This window comes from Drosophila sechellia, chromosome 3R, assembly GCF_004382195.2.
Source record: "Drosophila sechellia strain sech25 chromosome 3R, ASM438219v1, whole genome shotgun sequence".
NCBI classification, from domain to species: Eukaryota; Metazoa; Arthropoda; class Insecta; order Diptera; family Drosophilidae; genus Drosophila; species Drosophila sechellia.
In genome coordinates this window covers 645,260-659,493 of record NC_045952.1, presented here as the reverse complement: position 1 = coordinate 659,493, position 14,234 = coordinate 645,260, and the positions used below count along the sequence as shown (strand labels likewise).

Here is a 14,234-nt window from a genome sequence, read left to right as displayed (position 1 = left end):
TATCGCTTTAACAATTTTACGTAATAAAATCATGGGAGCAGCACACGATGCTCTAACCAACCATGGTACCGTTTTAAACTTTCAAGCAATTCTTTCCAGATTGGATTTTATTTATAACCGAATTCTACAACGAAGTAAATGAGAAAATTACGTTACTTATAAATAAAACTATAATGACTTATGGAAAGGACAGCCTTATAACCAAGGAAACAAATAAAACAATTAGGAGCAACGCTCTACGAATTTTTATTTCTGGATTAAACGATTCAATCTCAGAAACACTCTTCTCTCTTAACCCACCAGACTTAACAAATCCTTTAACAAAGTGTCAGGAATTAGAGTCTAACAACTTTAGAGCTCAAGGAAACAACCTTAGATTTGCCCCTAGACAGATTAATAATACACCAAATAGGATAAATAATAATTGGCCGCAAAACGGGAACTTCGGAGCGAATAACAATTGGAATTTTAATAATAATTCCAAAGTTCAACCACCACCAGAACCTATGGAAGTAGATGGCTCCATAAGAGTTCAAAATCGTTCGTATAAAAATTATATTCATCCTAGGAATAATAACAACCAGTGGAATTATAATAATTACCGACACAATTTTAATAATAATTTCCAAAGAAATAATTATAATCAATACCCAGCGCAAAAACACAACACAAGCGCAGGTCATGTAAATCAGTCCGAAACACACCCCCCGATAAAACGGGAATCAACGGAAACAGTCAACCAGCCAGCTCAAAAAACAATGAGGGTAAATAATATCAACGAGGGCCATTTTTTAAATCAGCACCTTACGGAGGAATGCCTCATATAACAAGGGTAGACAGAAAAACTAAAAGACAACTCAAAATATTAATAGACACAGGAGCCACCGCGTGCTATACAAAAAAGGGTATTTATGAGAATAAAAGGGAATTATCAATACACAAAAGAGTATCTACAGTTCATGGATATTCAATCATGAAATATTATCATTTAATAAATATATTTGGAGAACAACATTTATTCTATGAAATTGAGGGTTTAGAATCTGATCTATTAAGATCTTTCTGTTAAGAAAGATTGGAGCTAAATTGGATATCGAGAAAAGAATCATGGAGTATAAGGGAAATAAGAGAAACTCGAATATTTTGACGAGGATAAAAACGATTTGTGTTTAATTGAGGAAAAAAATATTCTTCGATTAAAAGAATATATTATTAAAAAATATTTAGATGAGCAAAAGGTATATAAAACCGAAACGGTAATTGCTGAAGGCAGTTTATATAGCTTGGGATCAATGAATCCTGAGCACGCCAGCGTAGATTTATCCGCTAATAAACAATATATCAGTTTGGGATTAAAAAATCCTGAACAAGCCGACGATGTTAATTCCGTCAGTCTTAAATCAAATAGCTTGGAATCCACAAATACCGAGCACGCAGTCGTTGAGTTTTCCGACAAAGAAAAAATTCATAACCTAAACATAATTTCAAATCAAATAAAAGAATTTGAAAATAAAGTTATGAATAAAATTAAAAGGAGCATTCTAAAATAAATACGCAAATTCCTTTTCGTACCGATATTCGAGGAGAAATAAATACAGTCAATGACAGAGCAATTTATAGCAAACAATATCCTTATGCCATGTCGGTCTCAGATTTCGTTAATAATGAAATCGATAGAATGCTAAAAGAACAAATTATAAGACCAAGTAGAAGCCCCTACAATTCACCAGTCTTAGTAGTGCCCAAAAAAGGTCAAAACGAAGATGGATCTCCAAAACATCGACTAGTTATTGACTATAAAAAATTAAATGAAAGCACAATACCTGACAGATACCCGATGCAAGATCCGTCTGTAATATTATCTAACTTAGGGAAATCAAAATATTTCTCAACAATTGATCTGGAATCAGGATTCCAACAAATTTTAATGAAAAATTCATATATTGAAAAAACAGCTTTCTCTATAAATAACGGAAAATTTGAATTCTTACGTATGCCATTTGGGTTAACAAACGCCCCTAGAATATTTCAAAGAGCAATGGATGACATACTGAGAGAACAAGTCGGAAAAACTGTCATGTTTATATGGATGATATAATAATCTTTTCTAATACAATTGAACAGCATTACACAGATTTAATTCAAATAATAAATATTTTACAAGCAAATATGAAAATTTCTGTAGAAAAATCTAAATTCTTTAAATTAGAAACAGCATTTCTAGGTTATATAGTATCTCACAATGTAATTAAAACAGATCCTGAGAAAATCTCAACAATTATGAAGTATCCGATTCCACAAAACATTAGAGAACTTCGAAGTTTTCTAGGCCTCACCGGCTATTACCGTAAATTTGTCCGAAATTAAGGAAAATTTGCCAAACCTTTAACCAAATACCTAGGAGGAGATAATGCAAAAATTTCTAGGAGAATGTCTACAAAAATTACGATACAGTTAGACGACCCAGTTGTTAAAGCTTTTAAAGAACTTAAAGATAATTTAATAGCACAAGTGGAATTAGTTCAACCAGATTATAACAAAAAATTCACTTTAACGACAGACGCATCAGATGTAGCTATCGGAGCAGTTTTATCACAGGATAATAAACCAATTACTTTCATATCCAAAACTTTAAATAAAACCGAACAGCTTTATGCCACAAATAAAAAAGAATTGTTGGCAATAGTTTGGGCTCTTAAAAATCTCAGGAATTACTTATATGGTGTAATTGGTATAGAAATACAAACAGACCATCAATCTTTATCTTTCATAATCTCAGATAAAAACCCGAACGTAGAAATGAAAAGATGGTACTCCTTTATAGAAAGTTTCACCCCGAAAATAATATATAAGCCCGGAACAACTAATGTCGTAGTTATATCTACGAATAAAAATAATTAATATTAATAACAGCGACTTAGATCAATCAAACTCAGATCCAAATACACAGCATTCTGCCGAAAGTAGTTTTCAAAATGTAATACAAGAGACCCGAAAACCGTTAAATCAGTTTCAACAACAACTGTTATTAACAAAGGGGAGGTATACAATACATGAGTCATTGAATGTTTTTGATAAGACAAGACATATAATTGAATATGATACGCCAGAAAACTTAATAGAAATATTAAGGGAATATCTAAAACCAAACATAACGGTAGGAATTCATTGCACTTTAGAAGATCTTTTTCATATTCAATTACCATTAAAAAATAACTTTACCAACAAATTTCTTTATACTAAAATATTTCTACAAGACGTGGAAAATAACGAAGATAAGGCTATCATAATAGAAGAACACATAGTCGTGCTCACAGAGGACTAGACGAAAATTTATATATCAAATTAAAGGAATATATAAACAATTGTACAATTTGCAACGAAAATAAATACAACAGGCATCCTATTAAAATCCCTATTGGGGAAGCTCCTATTCCAACTAAGGAAGGAGAGAATTTACACATCGACATTTATTACGCGCAAAGTCTCATTTTCTTAACTTGCATTGATGCGTATTCAAAATTCGTGGTATTAAAAAAATCCAAAATAAACTTAACATAGAGAATAAAGTAATGGAATTGCTTCAACAATTTCCCCACACCAAAGTAATTATGACTTTTAAGAACCAAGCTTCACCTCTGCTAAATTCAAATCCTTTGCACAAAGATGTGGTTTAACTCTACATTTCGCCGACCCCAGACTCAGTACCTCGAACGGACAAGTAGAAAGGGCACACTCAACATTAACAGAATTAGCTCGTTGTATAAAGGAAGAATTTAATCTCACTGACTATTCTGAAATAATTATTTGAGCCGCAAAAGAATTCAATCAAAGCATTCATTCTACAACAAACCAAAAACCTTTTGATATTCTATATAATAAAGTTGATCACGAAAACATTTCAAGAATTCTAAAGAACACACAAGAAAAAATGTTAGTAACACACAATGAAGGTCGTAAAGAAAAAGAATATCATGTAGGTCAAGTTGTTTATGAGAAGAAACACGAAGAAAGAAATAAGCTAAAAACTAGATACAAAAAACAGGTTGTTAACTTACCTAACAAAGTTATAATAAATAATAGAAACAGGACTATTCACAAAGACAACATTAAGTTTTAACAAATACCATATTTTTTTTATTAAATTACAGAAAATGCATTTCTTATTACTTCTAATAACATTCGTAATGATAACCAAATAATTGATTACTCCAATCACGAATTCTTCCTGTTCAAGGACAAAAAGGATGTCCTTACCTATGAATCATATGCTGACTTATTCCACGTAACTAACTTAAGTTTTTATAAAGAAATAATCAATCTAGAATCAGGATATTTAAGAAAAGATAAAAATATACGGACACAATGGGAAATTACTTACGAAATGCAGATAATAGAATTAATTTTGTCACAACTGATACCAACTAGATCAAAAAGGGGAATATATGAGTTAGGCACTGTTTGGAAATGGTTAGCTGGAACTCCGGATCACGATGATTTCATTAAAATACAGAATAAAATTAATGATTTAATTGAAAACAATAACCAAAAACTTATTTTTAATTCCAAATTGTTCAAAGAGATAAAATCACTTTCCGATCATTTTAAAAACATTTTTATTGATCAAGAATTGCCATTAAGAAAACATCGTTTACGTTTATTAACATTTGACTTACAAAACATTATCGATACTATCACACTGGCCAAAATTGATTTATTCAACACAAAATTTTAAATAATGAAGACATTAAAGAAATATTAGATCACGAACAACAGCCTGTACTTATTGCAGACTTAATGGACATCGCCATATTCAAAATTGTATTGCATAAAGAACTCTTAGTAATTTATATAAAATACCCCGTTATAACAAACAGATGCGAAATTTACTATGGCAGATCCATTTCACATAATGATTGAAAATTACTTATAAGTAATCAGGTCGCAAAATGCGAAAATACCTTTTATGAAATATCTAATTTTAAGAGCGAACTTTTCAACAACTATTGTATTATAAGTAAAGATAAGACTTGTTTTACCCGCTTACTAAATGGAGAAAAATCAATTTGCACTAAAATTCTAGGAAAAAATAAGAATATAGATATAATTCAAGAAGGTGCCATTCTAATAAATGGAAATAATATTGTGAACGATTCTCATTTAAACGGGTCATATTTAATAACATTTAACAGCACGACTACAATAAATAATATTTCATACACCAATTCAGAAAACAAAATACTTGAGTACATTACTACCAATCACTTTAAACACTTAGAAATATCAGAATATATAAAATCCAACAATTCAGAACTTTCTCTTGACAACATTAATATTTTAAACCCATTTATTGAAAATTACAATTGGAAAATTTCAATTTCATTTATATTATTAATTTTAATCATTTTGTATTTCATTACTATATTAATAATAAAATTCAGATATTATATATTTGTAACCAAACAAAAACGGCCAGAACCAGAAAAACCTAATAATGATGTAGAATTTTTAACAGAATTAAATGAGCGTTTGAACGAAATTAATAATGAAGCGGGACGCGTCATTTTAGAAGGGGGAGACTTATCCAACCCATGAACATAGCTCCCTTCCACAGTTTATAAACAAATTTCAATTCTCAATCTCGTCGGCATTTCCTTTGTCTTTGTTTTTGTCATTGCCTTTGCCAGCACTCAGCTACCCGCTAACATAAGCAACCCAAACTTAACGTAAACACAGCTTCCGCTTGGAGACCAAACCACGGCCGACTTATTGCGTATCAATCAAAAACTGCATCGATCAGCATAATTGAATTTCACAATGCAGTGGAAAATTTCCAGCATAAAGCTTTTATCGAAAGTTCGGTAATTTTCCGAAAGAAAAGCTTCTGGCCGAGGTTGGTTGGATTAGGACTTAGAATTTGAAGATCAGTCAGTCGGAGTCTGAATCGGGACGAGATCGTCAACAGCTCGAAGCTAAAGATAAGCTACCAACAAAGTGTCTCGTAATAGTATAAGTGAAAAAGTTTATCACCAAATAAATGTTAAATAATAAAAAATAAAATTTATTTTTTTAAATAAATAAAGAGTAACAATTTTAATTTGCGCCCAAACTCTGTTGATGTGGCGGGAACACATCAAAATGTAGGTACTATTTGTTTTTATTACTCGTGGAATCATTATGCTGAAGTAAAGAACATTTGATTTATTTTTCTCCTAATGGTTAATGCAAATATTTGATACCTCGATAAAACCATCGATAGTTTCCCGGCTCTACTACGTTAGACACAGACTAAATATCTGTCTTTCATTTGTGGCCACTAATACAATTTTATATTTACCTTAGGGTTTTAAAAAATTAGAAAAAACATCATGTCCAAATAGTGCAAAAAAGACGCTGATCAATCTAATACAAATTTAAGCTCGAAATAATTTGCAGCGATGCAATGAATGAAGCTCCGGAAATCCAAGAAACGGCTGTTACTCTTACTTATCAACAAGCGATGTCAACGTAGAAAACTAAGCAACAAATTGCAACCCGGCTCAACTGACCGTCACCACTCTGCTCACCGAAACTCCTACATCCTGAAGGTTTGGCTATAATGCTAAGCCCCACCACCGCGGTGGGGTTGGTAACAATACAAAGATCAACCGTACCAACAAAAGTAATGAACAAACTAGGAGCTCCAATGATAACAGGGTTGGGGCAAGAGACCCAAAAGATCATTTTTATATGGCTTAAGCGACCTGGTCAATACAATTGTTGCGCTGGTCGGAGACGAAAATTTCTAAAACGAAATCCGAAAAACAATTTGGAACTGTGTCCAAATACAAGGAGGAAACAAGAAACTTCTAAACCTATCAACTAAAAAACTGTAAAGCACTGCAAGTTGTACTATTAGAGATCAAACCTGACATCGCCCCATCTGAGATTCAAGAAGCCCTTAAGTACAAGGACACTCCGGGCAGTCTGCAGAGGATATAAAACTCCCCGCAATGCCCAACTAACAAAGAAGACCCTCAAAAGACAGAATGTGGAAACTACGGAGGAAATCATACCGCAAGCTACGGAAGTCTATATGGAGCTGAAGAGTCGCATGAAAAAGCTCCGCGTCTACAAAATACGGAAAATGCGTATTAAAAGTCAAAAACAACTGCAGACGTCCGCTAAATACCACATCTTCTACTCCGAAGTTTTACGAACACGGAAAAACCCCTCTACGCACAGTTAGAAAACGCTCAGCATATCCTTGGGCAGCCCCAAAGCAATTTGGAAACTATGATGTTCACATTAAAACAAAGTCGTTTTAATGTTGTATATTTAACTCAATGGGGATTTATATAAGCAACATAGAGAGCGATTGCTTAGCGAACACCAAATCGCATTTAACGATTTGACGGGAAGCGATTGACAGCTAAAGACGACGCAAAAAGAAGACGTTATTTTCTTAACGTATGTGTCGGAGATTAATTAGGTCTAGCGTGACTAAAACTACATATGTTATAATTATTAAGATTAAAGAAAAAGTTAATGAATAAAGAGAGCTCACAGGGCATCATTTGTAGGTCTGAGCTTGGCGCTTAGTGTTGTTCGACACAGTTTAATGTTGACAAAAAGGATGACAAAATAATTGAGTGATGTTAAGTAATATAGAAAGAAGTGAGAGAGTGATGCTCACGTAAGTAAGGTTAGTGGGAATGATGGAACAGACAACACGCAGGCGACTTGCTGTGCCAATCAACATCAGAAGTGGGATCGGCCTAGTCCCAAGACCTTTCATGAGATCAGTAGCGCGCATTATTGGAAGCTCGAAACAAGAGTTTATGAAGTTAATTAAACCCATACAGACTTCAAAAGTGGCTATGCAACCCAGGAAAAGTAACGCCACCACAGCTTAACCCTGAGACTAGATGCAGCGCGTGGTGCAAAACTGTCGACATAATTATATCAGAAAATATGTTGGAAGGAAGCTTTTTGGAAATGGCTCTAAGCAACTCATTAGAAGGAGGAGCGTCCCTGTAGTTATCCCAAAATTTGCTACCAGAATTCCGAGAATTCTTTACACAACGATATGATAGATAGTGAAAAGTTACCATATATGTTTATGCCGAGACCAGCGGGAGCATTAGGCTCTCCTGCAGCCACCGAGACCAGCCCAAGCAGGGGTCTCTCCTGTAACCCCCGAGTGTCTGTAGGATTCCACCATTCCTCGCGCTTACCTCCAGGGAAAGTTTTATAACCTCAGCCTACCGGAAAAAAAGTTCCGCGACCGTAATCTAGAAAACCCTGGTAACCGAGTCCAGAAACAACCCCAGGTATGATACTTAACCGATACCGTACAGTCCACAGCCATGTTGGAACTCTTGATTCTAACGATGGACTTCTTAGCCACTATAGGTTGCACCCTCCGATTTGGAAAGGGAAGCCTCACCCTGTCTCGACCAAAAACTGGAGATAGCGACCCGAATGGACATAATGATATGGAACAGAATACCCAAGTGGAACCACAAACCCGACTGCGATAGATAGCGTAAGGGGATCACACACAACGACCCCGGAACCACGGCTAGGGATCACAGAACACGACACAAGACCATGGAACAACCAGGGTACGAGTGCACTCAGAGGACAACGGAGGACAAGACCAGATGAGGATACGAGAAACCACATCATAAAACGCCTGAGAAGAATAACATAGAAGAGCCCTTAAACGATCCCGACTCAGAGGAAACCTCTCCCGTTCCGCGAGGACAACATACGTCATCCAGGAAAACAATTTTGTGACAACACCACGTGTCCCAAAGTTCCTCAACGAGCAGCTGGCACAATTCGAAGGATTGGCGGGAGTAGCCAATATAGCCGAACACCGAATAACGGACCGTTCAAACAGCTCTACTTCCAGAAGATGCCGGCCATGAAACGAATCATAGACGAACAGTTGGGCGCCTTACTGAAACAGCGTTGTATAGAGCCATAACAAAGCCCACATAGTGCCTCCTTCTTCTCGTGCTTCTAGCGCGCACTCTGCCATCAGCCTTATCAAAAGACTGATGGATGGTGATCAATTGATGTTATGATTGTTATACCCGTTAATCGTAGAGTAAAAGGGTACACTAGATTTGTAGAAAAGTGTGTAAAATGCAGAAGGAACCATATGACCATATACAGTATACACTTCCTTGATCAGGATCAATAGCGGAGTATGTCCGTCTGTCCGTATGAACGTCGAGATCTCAGGAACTATTAGATCTAGAAGGTTTAGATTCGGCATACAGATTCTAAAGACATAGACGCAGAGTCCGGAAAGTCGACTATGGCATTCTCTCTTGTTTTTTTTTACATCTATTAACAGGTCGTTACTAATTTTGTGTTTTTTTTTACTACCCATTTCTGTAATGATCTTTTCATTCTACCGTACTTGAGTATAAGTTCTTAAAAAATGGCTTTAAAAATTCTTTTCGCTCTTTTATGTCGTGTAGGTACTGCTGCCAAATATTTGCTAGATCGCAGATGATATTGACTACATACTTATTTCCATATTCTGCTGCTGTGGATTCGGTTATGGTCATTGGAGGTTTTGTGTTTCTTTTGTCATTTGTGGCCAATTATACAAGATTTTTAATTTCCTTAGAGTTCTAGAAATTTCTAAGTGAGTGACAAATTATCGACATGCAATTTATACAGTACTGGTTTACTTGAACCTTATCGCTTTTATCTATCTGTGTCCCTTTGTTATTATTGTCTATAATTTTATACATAATTTTATAAAAGAATACTCTTTTAATATATTTTCACAATACGAATGAATGTGTAAACAAATTATTACATTTAAAGTTTTTGTTCTTTTTCTTCCTAGGAATTCAAAAACGCCCAGTCTTTTTTGTTGCAAGTCGCTACGGACGATCCGGAAGCACTGCATATGATGAAAGTTTAAAATCCAAACGCATTTTCATCGTACCTCGAAACGAGCGTTTCATTCTTGGCTCTCGGTACGGTAAACGAAGCGGGAAATATTTACTGCCTTTCGAGAGAAATAAATATGATGATAGTCAGAAAAAGATTTTGAAAAAATGTGAAAGAACGAACAAATTTAAGATTTATATTCAAACTCCAAAGCGAAATACTTAACTAGTATATTAAAAGTAACACCAATGTAAAGACCGCCAGTTATTGATTGACCAATATTCTGAGTTTGTACTGACATTCGACTCTGACATGAATGCTAATTACTAATGCTTTTTGTTAAATTGCATTTAATAACATTTTATAACAACGAAGAAAAACTGCTAAGAAATTAATAGGCTTTGATCTTTAATCTTAAGACGGAAAAATAAATCTATTTAAATATTATTAAAAATAAAATTGCATATTTTTGTATTATATAAAACAAAAGTTCGCAAATAGTTTGAATTAAATATGGAAACCTGATCAAACATCCTGTGTGTTGTTGTAGAATTGTATAATGCTTGGATCTCCTGTAGCGAAATACGTGTATTACTTCCCTGAGCCGATGGTAATATCAAAGATACTAGAATAACAAGATCCGTAACGGCCATACATTGGTTCTGCAAAATGCAGCCATAGCCATGTTGACGGCCACAATTGCCCTCTGTCCGCTCGCTTATTGTAATAATTTTAAAGTTTTTAATTAGTTTAGTTTGTTAAAATCGCCGTTATCTACCGTTTACATATTTATATTTATGTTAATAATTAATTATATGTAATATATGTAATAATCGGAACCCACCACAGGGAGGCCATTACAAGTGTAATGGGGTCCTATATTTATATGTCCTTCGAGTTTATTTTTCACTACTTATCGCAATTACTATTTGAGCTTACATTTCCGTACTTTACCATTGTAACAAAACGACAAAATACAAAGGAAATTATTATAACTATTGTAATTTAAAACATAAATTTTCCAAAAAGAAGTTATTACACTGAGAAAAAATATTTCATAAAAACATTACGTTGTAGAAAATAAAAATTTATAAGTAAATAAAAATATGTAAACTTTTTGTTGCATATCTTGAAGCACGAAGTGCGTACACAAGAACTCAACAATTATTTCCTTATGCATTTTTCACACGTCGAAAGCTGAATGTATGTATAATGACAAATATTCTAATATAAAGTCATTTTTGAAATATATTTTGTGATATTATGTACATAGATTCGGCTATTACTATTTCTAAGATATATTTAAATAAAAACAACGTTAAGGCAATGCAAAACAAGAATTTTTTACAGGGTGCCAATTGATCAAAAATAATATCGACTTAAAGTCTAAGAACTTCTAAGATGAAGGGCATATTTTGTCAAATTTAGAATGCATGAGCGTGTGCAGATTAGAATTAATACTTCTTAATTCATAAAAATATATATATATATGTCGCAGATCATTTAAATGTAACGACATTTTTAGTAATTGCGCGTTTCTGCTTGGCACGCGCCATGCAGGCCCCTTTTCTTTTCTTTTGATGCGCGGCAGAGAACCGTTAGAGTTTCTGCCGAACGTAGTGTGTTCGCGGATAGAAGCGGGGGGAAGTAGATGTCTGCAGGAATAACGGAAGCGTACAGAAAAATGCGGTGGGCATTAGTATTGATGTTTATTGATTATGTGGACTGGAGTGGGTCTCCAAAATGTGTTTGTAATGCGTGTATAGTTAAGAACTACGCATAATTCTGATGACAACAAGAATAGTGAAGAGGAAGAAGGGCGTCCTGATGATCTCCGACATATATATATAAATATTATTTAATAAAATAATTTTTATTTTTTATTATTTAATATTTATTCGGTGGTAGACTTTTTCACTTATTCTATTGCAATACACTTTAATAATACCTTATCTTCTATTTGAAGCTGTTCACGATCTCGTCCCGATTCAGACTGATCTCCTAATTCTTAATCCTGATCCAATCAACCTCGGCCAGAAGCTTTTCATTTAAAACGTTTTGAACTTTCAATTATGTTAGGATAAGAGATTTATGCTGAAATTATTTCACAGTATTGTGAAATTGAAATTTGCTGACTGACTTGATTTAAGCTTAACAAGTTGACCATGGCTTGATATTAGTTTTATTATTACTGTGCTAATTGCATCTGTATCTCCCTGCTCTGTAACGCTATCAGAAAACTCGGGTACTTTTCAGAGAGATGGAAAAAGTCGATCATAGTAACGATACCGAAGGCAGGAAAGGACCTTTCAGTTTCTTCATCATACAGGCCTATAAACCTATTGTCTTGTCTTTCGAAACTCTTCGAAAAGTGTCTGATGACCCGGATCACCACCTACCTGATGACACGTAACCTTATTCCAGCGCATCATTTCGGCTTTCGAGAGAAACATGGAACCATTGAAGTAGTCAATCGAATTTTTTATTTATTTATTTATTTAGAAGCGATGAATCCATACAATGCAGTAACAGTAACATAACAGCGCAATTAACAGATAAATGATAAAACCAAACCTCGCACTAAGCATGTGAGGCCTTACAACTATGTCTCATATTTCGAGGGGGTCTTTAGGGTTGTCCAAGTGTTTTGGCGAAACCCTTCCTTTTTAATCTCCCTAGAAGCCTAGCGGGGAGTAAGCGTCTAGCAAGTATACTGTGGTGTCGTCTAAGTCTATCACTATATCTGCTGGTGTGCCTGGAGATCTGCTCTTCCACTGTATGAAGATTCAGATCACGGTGAAGGGTTGTGACACGTACATAGTATGGGCAGTCTGTAATTGCACGCATGGCACGATTTTGCAATACCTGAATGAGGTTGTTCTTGGATTTTTCAGAAATACCCCAAATCTGTATTCCGTAAAGCCAGATCGGGGCAACGTAGTGGACGTAGACTGCTCTTTGGCTCTCAGTGACATGGTGCTTTTTCTGTTTATCCGCCATCGCAGTTGTTGCATCCTTTGATAGCATCTCCGAGCCGTAGCTTTCAGGTGCGGGCCGAATGTCAAACGTTTATCAAGGGTAATCCCGAGGTACTTAGCCTGTAAAGGTTGATCTAGAATTACATCTTCCAGTTCTATGGGTGCGGGGACGGGATTTAAGGGTTTCAAGGTGAAGCAGGGATTGGTGGTCTTTTGTGGATTGACCTCTAAATTCCATCTTTTGCACCATGCAGCCAGTGTGGTGAGGTGCTCTTGGAGACCCCGTGCTGCCACGTTGCAACAATTAGAGCTGTACAACAGGGCAATATTGTCAGCGTACGTAACAAGTAGGGCCTTCATGGGATCTACCATATAATAGGCGTTTGGGCAGGGCAGATCTGCAGTAAATACTGAGTAGAGCAGCGGTCCCAGTACGCTGCACTGCGGAGCTCCAGCTCTCATAACACAGGGAGTCGAGTAGGAGTTTCTGACCCTGACAATGAATTTCCGATCTTCCAAGTATGATCTTAGAACTCCATAATATGGTGCTGGGAATAACTTTTTAATTTGGCTGAGAAGGCCGTCATGCTAGACCCTATCGAATGCCTGTTGCATGTCAATGAACACAGCATAACAGTATTCCTTATCATCAAAGGCCTGGAGGATGTGTTTTGTCAGTCTGTGTACCTGCTCCACAGTGCCGTGTCCCTGACGAAATCCAAACTTATGATCCGGCAGGATACGACGCTCGGTCTAATGTCATCTAATCTGTTGGCAATCAGTCGTTCCCATAGCTTAGATAGCGAAGATAAAAGACTTATGGGTCGGTACGATTCAGGGCTCTCTTCAGGTTTACCAGGCTTTTGTATCATTAAGATTGCTGCCATTTTCCACTGTTTTGGGAAAAACTGCACCCTGAGTATGGCATTATATATCAGCGCCAAGTAGAGAATTGCTCGAACAGGTAGTACTTTTAGTGTGGCATTGCAAACATTGTCGATGCCGGGAGACTTCTTTAACGGGAGAGATTTGATAACTTCGGCAATTTCCTCAACCCTGATGGGCTTAATGGGTGGTGACATTTGGTGAGGTGTCTCTAGGCTATCAAGCGTCTCTTGATACTGTTCCGTTGTAGCGAATTGGAAGTGGGTGAACCTTGTCTCCAGATGATTTGCAAAACAATTAGCTTGTTCCTCTTAATTTTTAGCCAGTTCACCTCCCGGACACCTTATAGGAACCTGTCTAAACGGCTGTCTTTTAAGGGAATTGGTGCATTTTCATAGCGAGTATCCAGCATCCACTGTGTAGTGCATAGTAGCTAGTTTCTGGTCGAAAAAGTTGCTTCGAAGTTCTCTT

General features: G+C 35.7%; 1 protein-coding gene across 1 annotated transcript in view; it reads left to right on the top strand.

The window, feature by feature from the left end:
• LOC116801633 overlaps nucleotides 1–10,129 on the top strand; it is an 80,435-nt gene extending 70,306 nt beyond the window's left edge. Inside the window, 2 exon segments of the mRNA XM_032722446.1 lie at nucleotides 9,854–10,014; nucleotides 10,016–10,129. Of these exon segments, the coding sequence (XP_032578337.1) occupies nucleotides 9,854–10,014; nucleotides 10,016–10,129 (275 nt within the window).
• Nucleotides 10,130–14,234: the final 4,105 nt, after the last annotated feature.